The 18615-nt window shown below is 34.1% G+C and overlaps 1 protein-coding gene across 1 annotated transcript; it reads right to left on the reverse strand.

The window, feature by feature from the left end:
• Positions 1-1175: 1175 nt before the first annotated feature.
• Positions 1176-17713, reverse strand: Sytbeta (Synaptotagmin beta). Its single transcript, XM_075307470.1, has 8 exons — positions 17395-17713; positions 16677-16892; positions 11579-11665; positions 11110-11509; positions 10763-11043; positions 6778-6927; positions 6562-6702; positions 1176-1656 (listed from the first exon to the last, which is right to left on the reverse strand). Exons 1-8 carry the CDS (start codon positions 17704-17706, stop codon positions 1510-1512), a joined length of 1734 nt encoding a protein of 577 aa, XP_075163585.1. The 5' UTR covers positions 17707-17713; the 3' UTR covers positions 1176-1509.
• Between the last annotated feature and the right edge of the window lie 902 nt (positions 17714-18615).

Genomic DNA, 18615 nt, shown 5'->3' on the forward strand with positions numbered 1-18615 from the left:
CCTATGCAAAATTTCAACTAAATCGGAGCAAAAAATTGGCCTCTGTGGGCAATTGAGTGTAAATCGGGCGAAAGCTATATATGGGAGCTATATCTAAATCTGAAGCGATTTGGCTGATATTTTGCAAGTTTTTCGAGACTCATAAAATATTCGGATGTACGGAATTTGAGGAAGATCGGTTGATATACACGCCAATTATGACCAGATCGGTTAAAAATATATATGGCAGCTATATCTAAATCTGAACCAAAATCAATAGGGATCGTCTTTGAGCCGAAACAGGATCCTACACAAAATTTTAGGACAATCGGACTAAAACTGCGAGCTGTACTTTGCACACAAAAATACATCAACAGACAGACAGACAGACAGACAGACAGACAGACGGACAGACATACGGACAGACAGACGGACATCGCTAAATCGACTCAGAATTTAATTCTAAGCCGATCCGTATACTAAAAGGTTGGTCTATGATTACTCCTTCTTGGCGTTACATACAAATGCACAAACTTATTACACCCTGTACCACAGTAGTGGTGAAGGGTATAATTAATTGATACAATTAATATTTGTGTTTGATTTTTTTTTTAAATTGAATTCCAATTAAAATTTTAATTCGAAATATATATTGGTGATATTTTTTCTGTGTTCCATTATACTCCAGATCGAAGCAATCTCAGTTAAAATTTATTTTGGATCAATTAATTTAACTGATTAAATCTGAAAAAATATCTGTGCCGAAAAACATATTATTTTTAACTGCATTCACTAATTTAAATGCTGTAAAAAAAAAATTGAACAAATAAATTTAATTATGTAGTTTTGTGGTTGAATCAAAAAAATTGATTTGTCTTCAATCATAAATTTAATTGAACCAAATAATTTTTAATTGAATTTTTTTAATCACAAAAATAATAATATTAATCCATAAAAAAACAAAAATAACACCAAATAAAAATTTAATTGTTTATATTAATGTTGTGCGGTTGACTTTGGTTTTGATTACAAAATTAATTGAATCAATTAATAATGTAATTTAAATTTAAATGAATATTTTAAATTATCATAATTCAATTAGGATTTAAAATTAAAAAAAAAATTAATAATTTTTTTTGTGAAATTAGAAGTTTAAATCTTTGGATTTACATTTGTATATGAAAGTGTAGGTATATATCTATAGTTGTGCATTGGTTTATGTGTTTGTATATTGGACTAAAAACAAATTGATGTTAATTTTACTTCTTCATTTCAAAGAATGACTTTTGGTAACATTGTTTTTGTTTACAATTTGACCTACACGGAAAGAATTCTCAATGGTCTCTTTACAAAATATTTTTCTTTAACTTAATTAAATATACAATTAAATATACGAAAGTTTTTCATAAAATCTATGAAAAATTGTTGGTTAAAAAATAATCGTATTTTTTGATGAAGAATTTCTTTGGCTTTAAAGCAATCAAAATCTTTCAGTGTAGGTCTTAAAAGTTTGCCTTTTACGTGCAGATTTTAACGTATGTAATGCCACATTGCTGTAGGTTTACGGGCATTGTTGATCATATCATGCCAGTGTTGACATCCTGTACCACTTTCTTGAGGACCCAAACCAATGCTGCCAATATCTTGAGATTCACCTCCTGCGGAAACCACATAGATCTGAAACGAGAATACAAAACTAAGTATTAAATAGAGTTCAACACAAACAAAATTTTCCATAGCACCACGATGTTGACTGTGAAATTTTTTTTTTACCAAAAGTAGATTTTTCCAAATATATATAGCCCGTCCCTTTGGCTGTTTTTTTCGATAGATAGTAGGTAGGGACAGTAGGAATCTCGTTAATCTATTCATAGTTTTTAAATGTTCAAAGAAGTTGTTTTTATACCCTCCACCATAGGAAACATTGCTCTAAGACCCCATTAAATATACATATTCTGGGTCGTAGTGAAATTCTGAATCGATCTAAGCATGTCCATCCGTCCGTCTGTTGAAATCACGCTAACTTCCGAACGAAACAAGCTATCGACTTCAAACTTGGCACAAGTAGTTGTTATTGATGTAGGTCGGTTGGTATTGCAAATGGGCCATATCGGTCCACTTTTACGTATAGCCCCCATATAAACGGACCCCCAGATTTGGCTTGCGAAGCCTATAAGATTAGAATATTTCATCCGATCTGGTACATGGTGTAAGTATATGGTCTCTAACAACCATGCAAAAATTGGTCCATAGCGGTCCATGATTATATCTAGCCCCCATATAAACCGATCCCCAGATTTGACCTCCGGAGCCTCTTAGAGGAGCAAAACTCATCCGATCCGGTTGAAATTTGGTACGTGGTGTTAGTATATGGTCTCTAACAACCATGCCAAAATTGGTCCATATCGGTCCATAATTATATATAGCCCCCATATAAACCGATCCCCAGATTTGACCTCCGGAGCCTCTTAGAGGAGCAAAATTCATCCGATCCGGTTGAAATTTTGGTACATGGTGTTAGTATATGGCCTCTAACAACCATGCAAAAATTGGTCCATATCGGTCCATAATTATATATAGCCCCCATATAAACCGATCCCCAGATTTGACCTCCGTAGCCTCTTAGAGGAGCAAAATTCATCCGATCCGGTTGAAATTTGGTACATGGTATTAGTATATAGTCTCTAACAACCATGCAAAAATTGGTTCATATCGGTCCATAATTATATATAGCCCCCATATAAACCGATCCCCAGATTTGGTTGGCGGACCCTCTAAGAGAGGCAAATTTCATCCGATCCGGTTGAAATTTGGTACATGGTATTAGTATATAGTCTCTAATAACCATGCAAAAATTGGTCCATATCGGTCCATAATTATATATAGCCCCCATATAAACCGATCCCCAGATTTGACCTCCGGAGCCTCTTAGAAGAGCAAAATTCATCCGATCCGGTTGAAATTTGGTAAGTGGTGTTAGTATATGGTCTCTAACAACCATGCAAAAATTGGTTCATATCGGTCCATAATTATATATAGCCCCCATATAAACCGATCCCCAGATTTGGTTGGCGGACCCTCTAAGAGAGGCAAATTTCATCCGATCCGGCTGAAATTTGGTACATGGTATTAGTATATGGTCTCTAACAACCATGCAAAAATTGGTCCATATCGGTCCATAATTATATATAGCCCCCATATAAACAGATCCCTAGATTTGACCTCCGGAGCCTCTTAGAGGAGCAAAATTCATCCGATCCGGTTGAAATTTGGTACATGGTATTAGTATATTGTCTCTAACAACCATGCAAAAATTGGTTCATATCGGTCCATAATTATATATAGCCCCCATATAAACCGATCCCCAGATTTGGTTGGCGGACCCTCTCAGAGAGGCAAATTTCATCCGATCCGGTTGAAATTTGGTACATGGTATTAGTATATAGTCTCTAACAACCATGCAAAAATTGGTCCATATCGGTCCATAATTATATATAGCCCCCATATAAACCGATCCCCAGATTTGACCTCCGGAGCCTCTTAGAGGAGCAAAATTCATCCGATCCGGTTGAAATTTGGTACGTGGTGTTAGTATATGGTCTCTAACAACCATGCCAAAATTGGTCCATATCGGTCTATAATTATATATAGCCCCCATAGAAACCAATCCCCAGATTTGTCCTCCCGAGCCTTTTGCGGGAGCAAAAGTCATCCGATCCGGTTGAAATTTGGTACGTGGTATTAGTATATAGTCTCTAACAAACACGATATGGAAACGAATTGGTTCATATGGGTCCATAATTATATATATATAGTCCCCATATAAACCGTTCTCCAGATTTGATCTCCGGAGTCTCTTTGAGAAGCAAAATTCATCCGATCCGGTTGAAATTTGCAACGTGGTGTTAGTATGTGGCCGGGAGCCACCGTGGTGCAATGGTTAGCATCCCCGCCTTGCATACACAAGGTCGTGGGTTCGATTCCTGCTTCGACCGAACACCAAAAAGTTTTGCAGCGGTGGATTATCCCACCTCAGTAATGCTGGTTACATTTCTGAAGATTTCAAAGCTTCTCTAAGTGGTTTTACTGCAATGTGGAACGCCGTTCGGACTCGGCTATAAAAAGGAGGTCCCTTGTCATTGGGCTTAACATGGAATCCGGCAGCACTCAGTGATAAGAGAGAAGTTCATCAATGTGGTATCACAATGGACTGAATAGTCTAAGTGAGCCTGATACATCGGGCTGCCACCTAACCTAAGCTAGTATGTGGTCGCTAATAACCATGCCAAATTTGGTCCATATCGGTCGATAGCTACACGCAGAGAAGGAATATGATCATCTCAAACATGTTTCAAGAGCAAAATGTTATTTTTGTATGGTGACCATGTAACATGTTTGTCACTAAAATGTTATTTTCTCGTCAAATATAACCTGATTGCTGAAATCAGATACATGATTTCCGAGAAAATAACATGGTTGCGAAAACCATGTTACATGCTCACCACCCAAAAATAATATTTTGCTCTTAAAACATGTTTGAGGTGATCATATTCCTTCTCTGGGTGTATATATAGCCGATCCCCAATCACACAAAAATTGGTGCATATCGGTTCATAATCATGGTTGCCAATCGAGCCAAAAATTATCTACTAAAATTTGATTTCTATAGAAAATTTTGTCAAACTTTATTTCTATAGAATATGTTGTCAAAATTTTATTTGTATAGAAAATGTTGTCAAAATTTTAATTCTATTGAAAATTTTGTCAAATTTTATTTCTATAGAAAATTTTGTCAAAATGTTATTTCTGTAGAAAATTTTGTCAAAATGTTATTTCTGTAGAAAATTTTGTCAAAATTTTAATTCTAAAGATTTTTTTTTGACAAAAAAAATGTTGACAACATTTTCTATAGAAGTAAAATTTGGACAAATTTTTCTATAGAAATAAAATTTTGTCCAAATTTTACTCCCAGCAATTTTGTCAAAATTTTATTTCTAAAGAATTTTTTTTTTTTTTGACAAAATAAAATTTTGACAACATTTTCTATAGAAATAAAATTTGGACAAAATTTTCTATTGAAATAAAATTTTGTCCAAATTTTACTCCCAGCAAAAGAAGCGTCGCCAAAAAACTAATGAAAATGTTCTTTTTGGATCCGGAAGTGGTGCAAAATTGACACAGAAGCGATGAATTTAACATGGGCTTGTCATAGGACGGAAGTCCTCCATTTCAACAGCCGTTGCACTGAATTTGCATCACTTCTTTAGGTGTGATCCGAATTCAATATTTTGGATGTAAATTTGAAAATTCTGTGATATTTTGTAAAATTAATAATTTTTATAATTTTTTATAATTTTTAATGGATTCTAACGCATCTCGGAAACGTTTGACCTCAAATATTTTCAAAAATGCATAATTTTTTCAGATTAGATTTAGCATTTTTTTCGACAAAATTTAAATGATTTGTACCATTTTATGAATTCTTACTCCGTTTTTAACGTATTTGGAACAAAAAAAGTTAAAATTACCCATTAAAAGTATGAAAAAACCAAGTTATAAAAAATTTAATTAAAAGAACTTCCTGGGTAGTTAAAATAAAGAACATCATTGGGAGTGCATCTTCTGGAAGTGCTTTTAAAGTTGTGCCTTTGGAAGAACTTCCAATTATTTTTTTTTGCTGGGCTTCTATAGAAAATGTCAAAATTTTATTTTGTCAAAATTTTATTTCTATAGAAACTTTTATCAAAATTGTATTTCTATACAAAATTTTGTCAAACTTTATTATATACGTATTTAATCGGCCTTTTTCAGTTCAATATATACTACGTATGGACTACCTTGTAATTTAGAAGATGGTGTTAGCAAATATTAAGATACCTTGACAACGGCAAGTGTTACCGCAACCCAAGTAATTCGATTGTGGATGACAGTCTTCAGTAGAAGTTTCTACGCAATCCATGGTGGAGGGTACCTAAGCTTCGGCCTGGCCGAACTTACGGCCGTATATACTTGTTTTCGTTAGATAGTAGATAGGGACAGTAGGAATCTCGTTAATCTATGCATAGTTTTTAAATGTTCAAAGTCAAACTGTGCATAAGTAGTTTTTCATTCTCAAAATTCTAATAAAACCGAAATTTCATATTTTTCCGGTTATTTTCTCAAAAAAAAAAAAAAAGATTAGTATCTACTCCAAAATACGATTATAACCTGATGCCTTTATGTCCATTGCCATACGATGGAGTTATTCACAGAAAAAAATATCACCAAAAATTTTGCAATTAAAAATTTAATTGAATTTCAATAAAAATCAAATAAAGTTACAATTGATTCAACTAATATTTTTTCACAAATATTAATTGCAGCAATTACTTTTTTTATTGGATCAACTAACTTTTTAATTGACCCGATATTTGCTACTATCATTTCTGTGATTTAAGTATTTCAATTAAAAATTAATGGATCAATTAATTTTGTGATAAAAATATTTTTTCTGTATTTTTTTGACCCTCTGTAAGCCACACCAATATTATCCCCAGTATTTCATTTTCTTTTGCCAACAAATATCATATCTAAATTTCATACCTCTATAGCAGCATTGTGTAAATAGGACGACTGCAAATTAAACGTAAATGGTTCATTCCAGGTGGGATGTGTGGGATCTTCAGATTTACTTATACTGGTCTTCCTTTTTTTAACACGTTTGCCATTTTGTATTAAATACAACTGTAAATAAAAAGGAGAATAATTTGTTAATATCAGTTATGAAGAGTTTTTCTAAGTGTATGAGTAACAACTTACTTTCACATAGGTTTCTTGAATTGTGTCCAAATTTTTGGCTTTCATTATGACCACGGTTAAACGTTCGGCTTGTGGTAGATAATTCAATGAGCATAATAACTCTGGACGATCTTCAGGAGGTTTTTTGGTGCGTAATAAATCACCCCAGATCTAAAATGAATAGCACAACGTTTGGACTATATACACTGGCAGAAAACAATTTAATTTAATTTAATCTAGTTTTTTTTGCGGATAAGGGTAGGAAAATGCCGTATGCACTTAAGAGTGCGTCCACCCGTGTGCTGGATTTCGTTACAATTGGTTACCGGCTAAACCCCCATCCCCCGTTCCACCGGGTATGATTACTACCTCGGAACAGCTTTCGCATTACTTCGAGGTGAACCCCACGCGGTGCGTGACCATCTCTTTCTAGTACGCATCCAGAATCAAGCCATCATTACTCATGTCGTGGCGTCCATTTCAACTTTGTTCCTGCTAAGAACATGTTCTACAAATCGCCCTATGGCTTCCCTCACTCATACCGTCTTCCAGAGTATATTTCTCGGAATGACATGTCCAATTTCATCTTCCAGCGCTGTCCGTCTTTCTGTCTACCGGCTATATCTAAAGAGTGTATGCTCGGCATCATCCGCGACCTCTTCTTTTTCTTCTCTCTTACCTTAATTGTGTGTCAGTTATAAATCGGTGAGTCCGTTTCCCTTTGTCTCGTTCCTTCATCGTTTCTGCCATTTATCTCTGGTCTCACCACCCATGTCCCGCACTTCATTACAATCAACGATACCGACCAAAAACCATCCATCTTCCCTCGTGGTATAATTACCAGCTCGAAACCGCTTTCGCATTACTTCGAGGGGGATCTCATGTGGTCCGTGAACGTCTCCTTTTAGACCGTATCCAGACTAAAGCTTACATTACTTATGTCGTAGTGTTCGTGTCAAACTTTTTCCTGCGAAGAACGTGTTCTACAAATTGCCCTATGGCATTCCAGTTCCTCTTACTCTGTACCTCTGTTCTGGATTACATTTCTCGGAGAGATATGCCCAAATTCATCTTCTAGCGATATATGTCGTTCTGTCCACCGGCTACATATAAAGGATGTATGAGCGGCATTATCCACGATATCTTTGTAAATAAAGGTTTCTGAGCTGCATTCCCCTACGGAGCAGATACTTTCAAAAGTTGCCGTGAGCCGAGATCATCTGAGTCATGTAGTACGTCACTTCCCTATGTCTTCTCTCTCGCCATAAGTCTATGTCGGTTATAAATCAGTGTGACCATTTGCCCTTTGTCTCGTTCCCCCATAGTTCCTTGGTCTCTTGTCGGATGTTCGGTATCAAGACTGTCGCGCTTTGTTTTTTGGCCACGAACCTTTTGCCACTCAACAGTCTTGAGGTCTTATGCGATCGTTCCTGCTATTACTAACGCAGCTTCCCCTGATACTGTGCGGTATCCTGAAGCGATTCTCAGGGATGCCGTTCTCTATACTGAAATCAGCTTTTTCGCTCTAGTTCGTCTCAGTAGGGTCAACGCCCTGATATCACATCCATAGGGGATTGTATTGTTAGTCATGAGTATCCTTCTTCTGCTTGGAATATGGCCTCATATATTTCCTCATACGATGAAGAGGCTTTCGAACGTAGACGTGACCAGAGGTCATCTGAGTCATATAGTACGTCACTGTCGGTTATAAATTGGTGTGTCCATCTGCCCTTTGTCTCGTTTCTCCATCATGTCGGTTATAAATCTGTGTGACCATTTGCCCTTTGTCTCGTTCCCCCATAGTTCCTTGGTCTCTTGTCGGATGTTCGGTATCAAGACTGTCGCGCTTTGTTTTTTGGCCACGAACCTTTTGCCACTCAACAGTCTTGAGGTCTTATGCGATCGTTCCTGCTATTACTAACGCAGCTTCCCCTGATACTGTGCGGTATCCTGAAGTGATTCTCAGGGATGCCGTTCTCTATACTGAAATCAGCTTTTTTGCTCTAGTTCGTCTCAGTAGGGTCAACGCCCTGATATCACATCCATAGGGGATTGTATTGTTAGTCATGAGTATCCTTCTTCTGCTTGGAATATGGCCTCATATATTTCCTCATACGATGAAGAGGCTTTCGAACGTAGACGTGACCAGAGGTCATCTGAGTCATATAGTACGTCACTGTCGGTTATAAATCGGTGTGTCCATCTGCCCTTTGTCTCGTTTCTCCATCATTCCTGTCATTTATTGCTGGTCTCTTGTCGTTATCAAGACTGTTGCGTTTTGTTTTTTGGTCTCGAACACCTTTTTCCGCTATCACTAACGCGTCTTCTCCTGATACTGTGCGGTATGCTGAAGTGATTCTCAGAGTTGCCGTTCTCAGTACTGATAGCAACTTGTCCGCTCTAGCGCGCCCATGTAGGGTTAACGACCAGATATCGTCTTCATCGAGGAGTATACTGTTAGTTACCTCCATGAGTACCCTTCTGCTGCTTGGAATAGGGCCTCCCATATTTAACATCAACCTGTTCAGTCGCGGCGTACTCTATCTGCTTGGAGTACGTTAGTTTCGAGTCCAGTTTTAGTCCCAAGTACTTGATTGCCTGCCTTTTTGGGATTACCATGCCGTCTATATGCATTTCCATTTCTAGAGGCAGATGCCGTTTCGTTAGTAGTAGCAGTTCGGTCTTTTGCATGGCCAATTGTAGGACATGAGTGCCTAACCAGTGTTTCGTGCGTATCATGGTTAGGTTAGGTTAGGTGGCAGCCCGATGTATCAGGCTCACTTAGACTACTCAGTCCATTGTGATACCACATTGGTGAACTTCTCTCTTATCACTGAGTGCTGCCCGATTTCATGTTAAGCTCAATGACAAGGGACCTCCTTTTTTATAGCCGACTCCGAACGGCGTTCCACATTGCAGTGAAACCACTTAGAGAAGCTTTGAAACCCTCAGAAAAGTCACCAGCATTACTGAGGTGGGATAATCCACCGCTGAAAAAAATTTTGGTATTCGGTCGAAGCAGGACTCGAACCCACGACTTTGTGTATGCAAGGCGGGCATGCAAACCATTGCATCACGGTGCGTATCATGGTCCGGTGAAGTTTTAGATGACGCTGTTCAGTATATCTCATGTGGCATGGGTATCTTCAGTATCTCGCCGTATTATGCGTTCCAGAGAACTGATCCAAGGATTGAGCTTTGTGCGGCCCATGAGATTACCTCCATTATTCTTGGGCCCTGTAAAGTGTCATATACCAAACCTCGGTACTTAAGATAGTCTTTCAATATTTTCGGTATGTGAAATCTCTACTCTAGGATATATATTACATCGGAGCCACCGTGGTGCAATGGTTAGCATGCCATGCATACACAAGGTCGTGGGTTCGATTCCTGCTTCGACCGAACACCAAAAAGTTTTTCAGCGGTGGATTATCCCACCTCAGTAATGCTGGTGACATTTCTGAGGGTTTCAAAGCTTCTCTTAGTGGTTTCACTGCAATGTGGAACGACGTTCGGACTCGGCTATAAAAAAGAGGTCCCCTGTCATTGAGCTTAACATGGAATCGGGCAGCACTCAGTGATATGAGAGAAGTTCACCAATGTGGTATCACAATGGACTGAACCTATGTCGGTCAACCTTAAGCGTTCTTAATATCGGGAGTCATCAGTAGAATTATAGGGCTCGAAGTGTGATTGCCCTGTTGTGTCGCCTGGACGGCATCTGATACTTCCTTAAGGGATCCTAGTGCCGTTTTTCCAGATCTAAATCCATATTGTTCCGCGGACAGACTCCCAACAATCCTGATATCCTAGTCATGTCTTGGTTTGATGAGCCAATTCAAGTTAATCTAATTTACTAATTAATAATTTAATTGTAATTACTTGTTCTATTGAATGACGAAACATTTCATACTATTTACGATTTTTTTCTTTTTCTTGATGAAACTTTTTCTTTATATTACTGAATTCTTTTGAAATATCCTGCGAAATATTTCTTAATGCATACCTCCACAGATTTCGACAAATCCAAATTATCAATGGATATACGAACTTCCCCAATGATATCATTATGGGAGTATCGATCATAATCCAGAACTTGTAAGATTAACTCCTTGCCTTGTAGTTGATCACGGGAAACCGGAAATTTGAAATGTTGATTAAAGTAAGGATTCGATTCTCCACGATGTATTTGGGTTTGTCGTTTACGTTTGTCCACTTCAGGGTCCAATAAGAGACGGACATAGGGATCCCGAAAACCACCTTCTTCAATAGGGCACAAATTGTGAGCTATAATAGAGCGAAATAAGATGTTTAAATTATTTTTTTTTCATTTTTCATTCTCTCATATCGTACCTTCAATCAAATGTACAGTTAAATCAAATAAATGATAATCATATTTGACCCTTAAATGAAGTCGACCTAAGGCAGGACTATTCTCTGGGGCATTTAAATAAATCGGTCCATCCGGTCCTCTGTAGAGATCAGGTTGTATGGCACCTAATGGTGAGGCTGGTCCCAAATTTGGGTCAACATTGGGTTGTACCCTGGGCGGTATAAGTAATGGTGAAATGCATCGTCCTCCATGTTTACTGCTATGGGGAGAAGTTAGCGTAGCATTGGGTATACTAGACAATGAGGTTAAGCTATTCTGCGAAGGACTGGGTGTACGCAAATCACTGACCTCTGCCGCTATTTGGCTAGCTGCTCGAGCATCCAGAGATATGGTGCGCATGGGACTGGGGGTACGGGCCAGCTGGCGAAAGGAATAAGTGAAATTATTTGCATTCTTATAAGATCCAAGCTAAGCTATACAGACACTTACGTAGTAGGGAAATATTGATTCGGTAGGCAATGAGCTGCGACCATCTGGACCAAATGTTCGTATTTGTGGTGATGAACCACGATGGCACTAGAAAGAGAAAACAAAACACGAGAAAAATGTTACTAATTAAACTCATCAAGAATTTTTCATCTTAAGTATATATAGCCGTAAGTTCGGCCAGGCCGAATCTTATGTACCCTCCACCATGAATTGCGTAGAAACTTCTACGAAAGACTGTCATCCACAATCGAATTAATTGGGTTGTGGTATCTTAAAACTTCTTAACATCGTTTTCTAAATTGTGAGTTAGTCCATACGTGGTAATAGACAAAAAAAGTATGTATAGATAAGTCTACAAATAATTACGAATCGATATGGACTTTTGCACGGTACGTAGAGAGCCAGAATTGAAATATGGGGTTCGCTTATATGTGGGCTATATACAATTATGAACTTGATATGGACCAATTTTTTGTGATTGGGGATCGATTTTTCTGAGGGCTATATGTAACTATAGACTGATATGGTCCTAGTTAGGCATGGTTGTTAACTGACTCGGATGAAATTTGCTCCTCCAAGTGGCTCGAAAACAAAATCTCGGGATCGGTTTATAATGGGGCTATATATGATTATGGACTGATATGGACCACTTTTGGCATGGTTGTTAATTATCATATACTAACATCACGTACCAAATTTCAACCGAATCGGATGAATTTTGCTCTTCCACGAGGCTCCGGAAGTCAAATCTGGTGATCGGTTTATATGGGAGCTATATATAATTATGGACCGATTTCGACCAATTTTTGCATGGGTGTTTGAGGTCATATATTAACACCACCAAATTTCAACCGAATCGGTTGAATTTTGCTCTTCCACGAGGCTCCGGAAGTCAAATCTGGGGATCGGTTTATATGGGGCCTTTATATAATTGTGGTCCGATTTAGACCAATTTTTGCATGGTTATTAGGGACCATATACTAACACCATGTACCAAATTTCAGCCGGATCCGATGAAATTTGCTTCTCTTAGAGGCTTCGCAAGCCAAATCGGGGGATCGGTTTATATGCGGGCTATATATAATTATGGACCGATGTGGACCAATTTTTGCATGGTTATTAGAGATCATATACCAACACCATGTACCAAATTTCAGCCGGATCCGATGAAATTTGCTTCTCTTAGAGGCTTCGCAAGCCAAATCGGGGGATCGGTTTATATGCGGGCTATATATAATTATGGACCGACGTGGACCAATTTTTGCATGGTTGTTAAAGATCATATACCAACACCATGTACCAAATTTCAGCAGGATCGGATGAAATTTGCTTCTCTTATAGGCTCGGCAAGCCAAATCGGGGGATCGGTTTATATGGGGGCTATGTATAATTATGGACCGATGTGGACCAATTTTTGCATGGTTGTTAGAGACCATATACTAACACCATGTACAAAATTTCAGCCGGATCGGATGAAATTTGCTTCTCTTAGAGGACCAGCAAGCCAAATTTGGGGGTCCGTTTATATGGGGGCTATACGTAAAAGTTGACCGATATGGCCCATTTGCAATACCATGCGACCTACATCAATAACAACTATTTGTACCAAGTTTTAAGTAGATAGCTTGTTTCGTTCGGAAGTTATCGTGATTTTAACAGACAGACAGACGGACGGACGGACATGCTCAGATCGACTCAGAATTTCACCACGACCCAGAATATATATACTTTATGGGGTCTTAGAGCAATATTTCGATGTGTTACAAACGGAATTTTATACCGTCCACCATCCTATGGTGGAGGGTATAACAAGTATTTATAATCAACCATCTAATTTCCAGGAAAATATATGCCCAATATTACTTCCAGCGTCTCCGCCCTTAACGAGCTAGTACCTTCCGTAGTCTGGAAGCCTCGGATATATTTTCAAGACTTTTATCAAAATTTTATTTCAAATTTCAATTTTGTCAAAATTTTATTTCCATGCAAATTTATGCCAAAATTTTATTTCTAAAGAAAATTTTATTTTTTATTTTTTTTTTAATTTGTCAAATTTCTTTTCTATAGAAAATTTTGACAAAATTTTATTTCTATAGAAAATTTTGTCAAAATTTTATTTCCATGGAAATTTATGTCAAAATTTTATTTCTAAAGAAAATTTTATAAATTCTTTGTTTTGAATTAGTCAAATTTCTTTTTTATAGAAAATTTTGTCAAAATTTTATTTCTATAGCAAATTTTGTCAAAATTTTATTTCTGTAGAAAATTTTGTCAAAATTTTATTTCTATAGAAAATTTTGTCAAAATTTTATTTCTATAGAAAATTTTGTCAAAATTTTATTTCTATGGAAAATTTTGTCAAAATTTTATTTCTTTAGAAAATTTTGTCAAAATTTTATTCCTATAGAAAATTCTGTCAAAATTTTATTTCTATAGAAAATTTTGTCAACATTTTATTTCTATGGAAAATTTTGTCAAAATTTTATTTCTTTAGAAAATTTTGTCAAAATTTTATTCCTATAGAAAATTTTGTCAAAAATTTTTTTCTGTAGAAAGTTTTGTCAAATTTTTATTTTTTGAGAAAATTTTGACAAGATTTTATTTCTATAGAAAATTTTATTTCCATAGAAAATTTTGTAAAAATTTTATTTCTATAGAAAATTTTGTCAAAATTTTATTCCTATAGAAAATTTTATGAAGCATTTGTTTCTATTTATGTCAAAATTTTATTTCTAAAGAAAATTTTATAATTTTTTTTTAATTTGTAAAATTTCTTTTCTATAGAAAATTTTGTCGAAATGTTATTTCTATAGAAAATTTATTTCAAAATTTTATTTCTATAGAAAATTCTGTCAAAATTTTATTTCCATGGAAATTTATGTAAAAATTTTATTTCTAAAGAATAAATTATAAAATTTATAAATTTTTTTTGGAATTTGTCAAATTTCTTTTCTATAGAAAATTTTGTCAAAATTTTATTCCTATAGAAAATTTAGCAAACATTTATTTCTATAGAAAATTTTGTCAAAAGTTTAGTCCTATAGAAAGTTTTGTAAAAATTTTATTTCTACAGAGAATTGTGTCAAAATTTTATTCCTATAGACAATTTAGCAAACATTTATTTCTACAGAAAATTTTGTTAAAATTCTATTTCTATAGAAAATTGTGTCAAAATTTTGTTTCTATGGAAAATTGTGTCAAAATTCTATTTCTATAGAAATATTTGTTAAAATTTTATTTCTATAGAAAATTTTGTCAAAATTATACAATAGCAAATTTTGTCAAAATTTTATTTCTAGAGAAAATTTTGACAAAATTTTGTTTCTAAAGCAAAAGTTGACAACATTTTATTTCTATAGAAAATTTTGTGAAAATTCTATTTCTATAGAAATATTTGTTAAATTTTTTTTTCTATAGAAAATTTTGTCAAAATTTTTTTCTATAGAAAATTTTGTAGCAATTTTATTTCTATAGAAAATTTTGTCAAAATTTTATTTCTATAGAAAATTTTGTCAAAATTTTATTTCTATAGAAATATTTGTTAATTTTTTTTTCTATAGAAAATTTTATCAAAATTTTTTTCTATAGAAAATTTTGTCACAATTTTATTTCTATAGAAAATTTTGTCAAAATTTTATTTCTATAGAAAATTTTGTCAAAATTTTATTTCTATAGAAAATTGTGACAAAATTTTATTTCTATAGAAAATGTTGTCAACATTTTATTTCTATGGAAAATTTTGTCAAAATTTTATTTCTTTAGAAAATTTTGTCAAAATTTTATTCCTATAGAAAATTTTGTCAAAAATTTTTTTCTGTAGAGAGCTTTGTCAAATTTTTTTTCTATAAAAAATTTTGTCAACATTTTATTCCTATAAAAAATTTTGTCAAAATTATTTCTATAGAAAATTATGTCACAATTTTGTTTTTTGAAAAAATTTTGACAAGATTTTATTTCTATAGAAAATTTTATTTGACAAAATTTTTATAGAAAATTTTGTCAAAATTTTATTCCTATAGAAAAATTTATGAAGCACTTGTTTCTATTTATGTCAAAATTTTATTTCTAAAGAAAATTTTATAATTTTTTTTTTTTTTTAATTTGTAAAATTTCTTTTCTATAGAAAATTTTGTCGAAATGTTATTTCTATAGAAAATTTATTTCAAAATTTTATTTCTATAGAAAATTCTGTCAAAATTTTATTTCCATGGAAATTTATGTAAAAATTTTATTTCTAAAGAAAATTTTATAAATTTTTTTTTTGGAATTTGTCAAATTCCTTTTCTATAGAAAATTTTGTCAAAATTTTATTCCTATAGAAAATTTAGCAAACATTTATTTCTATAGAAAATTTTGTCAAAAGTTTAGTCCTATAGAAAATTTTGTAAAAATTTGATTTCTACAGAGAATTGTGTCAAAATTTTATTCCTATAGAAAATATAGCAAACATTTATTTCTATAGAAAATTTTGTTAAAATTCTATTTCTATAGAAAATTGTGTCAAAATTTTATTTCTATGGAAAATTGTGTCAAAATTCTATTTCTATAGAAATATTTGTTAAAATTTTATTTCTATAGAAAATTTTGTCAAAATTATACAATAGCAAATTTTGTCAAAATTTTATTTCTAGAGAAAATTTTGACAAAATTTTGTTTCTAAAGCAAAAGTTGACAACATTTTATTTCTATAGAAAATTTTGTCAAAATTCTATTTCGATAGAAATATTTGTTAATTTTTTTTCTATAGAAAATTTTGTCAAAATTTTTTTCTATAGAAAATTTTGTCACAATTTTATTTCTATAGAAAATTTTGTCAAAATTTTATTTCTATAGAAAATTTTGTCAAAATTTTATTTCTATAGAAAATTGTGACAAAATTTTATTTCTATAGAAAATTTTGTCAAAATTTTATTTCTATAGGAAATTTTGTCAAAATTTTATCCCTATAGAAAATTTTGACGAAATTTTATTCATATAGAAAATTTACGAACTACCTCTTTGGGAGGAATATTTTGCAAAATCAAGAAGTCTACCCATCTAGCAGAAAAAAATTTATCATTTTTGGTAGAATTCTGCCAACGTGGGGCCATTTACTTACCGATTGTCTTGATGGTGCACTATCAACACTCGATTGGCTTGATATTGAAGGTGTACGTTGTAGTCTTGGCGGATAAGATCTCGATTGATGGTGTAAATGCAAGGGACTATGTAACGCTTCAGATGGCCCACGTAAAATATCGGCATTGACATTGTGAGACGAGCCCAAATTTGCTTGTGGATGTATGTGTTGAGATTCTTTTGTAAAATTCACTTCCTGTAAAAGGAGAACAAAGTTTCTTTAAATGAAGACAATATCTGGAAATAATGTTGGCAATAAACTTTAAACATTTTTGGTCAAATCAAATCAAGAATTCTTGTCTCAAAAAATAATATAAAATTATGATAATAATAGTTAAAAAAAAATTGCACAAAATAAAATTTATGTTTTAGTCGCACAAAAATATTTAAGATAATAATCTTGTTGTATTTGTACGGCAAAAATAAATCCATTTTTTAAGAGGACAATATTAACATTTTATTTATTTATATAAAAATATTTTTTTCTGCATTAAAGTCACTTCTTGAATATTTGATCTCAAACTACGATATGGCCAACGCTAAATCGCTTCAAATCGACTGTAACCATGATGAAATTTATTTGCTTTTTAGTTCATCGCAGATCAATTATTTGGAAGGATATATTTTCAATCATAGCTATTAAATATTAAACCTGAAATTTTTGAAAACTATATATATATATATTTCACCATATATACCTGTTCCGAATCCGTGTGCAATTCATAACTATCCGTTACACTGCAAATACCACTCGTATTCGACGTTATAGACGAAGCCGATGGCGGTGGTGTCATTGGTTGGGATAATGGTGGTGTTTGCGCTGTTGTTGTTGATCCAGTAGTTGCATTGTTTGTTGTGCTATTACATTGTTGAGATGTCGATGGTGTGTCCTCCGAATTGCGATCCAATGTAACCTTACGCACTGCACCGACACGTTCTTTGGCCATTCTTGACCATGACTCAATACGTTTGTGGGCGAGCCAGCATGCAGCTGGACCAAGACCACTCATTATTTGTGAAAATATTTTGGCAATTTGTTAAAAAAACCCAAAGGAATTTTAAAAATATTTCGAATAGGCAGGAGGTTTATTCGTTTCGTTGAAATTATGGAAGGATTTTATAATGATTTTTTTTAAATTTCAAAGTTCCAAGGTCATTGATCCAATTTTGCTAAGTACTCTAATTGTATATAAAATAATAAGGATTACGATTGTATTGGTTTGCTATTAAATCAAGATTCACTTTTGATTTTGGTGTGGTGTGGTTTAATAATTAGCGTAAATATATAATTCAAATTTGTTTAGTTTAATTTAATTTTTTTTTATACCCTCCATCATAGGATGGGGGTATATTAACTTTGTCATTCCGTTTGTAACACATCGAAATATTGCTCTAAGACCCCATAAAGTATATATATTCTGGGTCGTGGTGAAATTCTGAGTCGATCTAAGCATGTCCGTCCGTCCGTCTGTTGAAATCACGCTAACTTCCGAACGAAACAAGCTATCGACTTGAAACTTGGCACATGTAGTTGTTATTGATGTAGGTCGGATGGTATTGAAAATGGGCCATATCGGTCCACTTTTACGTATAGCCCCCATATAAAGGGACCCTCAGATTTGGCTTGTGGAGCCTCTAACAGAAGCATATTTCATCGGATCCAGCTGATATTTGGTATATGGTGTTGGTATATGGTCTCTAACAACCATGCAAAAATTGGTCAACATCGGTTCATAATTATATATAGCCCCGATATAAACCGATCCGCAGATTTGGCTTACGAAGTCTCCAAGAGAAGCAAATTTCATCCAATCCGGTTGTAATTTGGAACATGGTGTTAGTATATGATCTTTAACAACCGTGCCATAATTGGTCCATATCGGTCCATAATAATATATAGCCCCCATATAAAACGTTCT

The sequence above is a fragment of the Haematobia irritans genome, chromosome 4 (assembly GCF_050003625.1).
Source record: "Haematobia irritans isolate KBUSLIRL chromosome 4, ASM5000362v1, whole genome shotgun sequence".
Lineage (NCBI taxonomy): Eukaryota > Metazoa > Arthropoda > Insecta > Diptera > Muscidae > Haematobia > Haematobia irritans.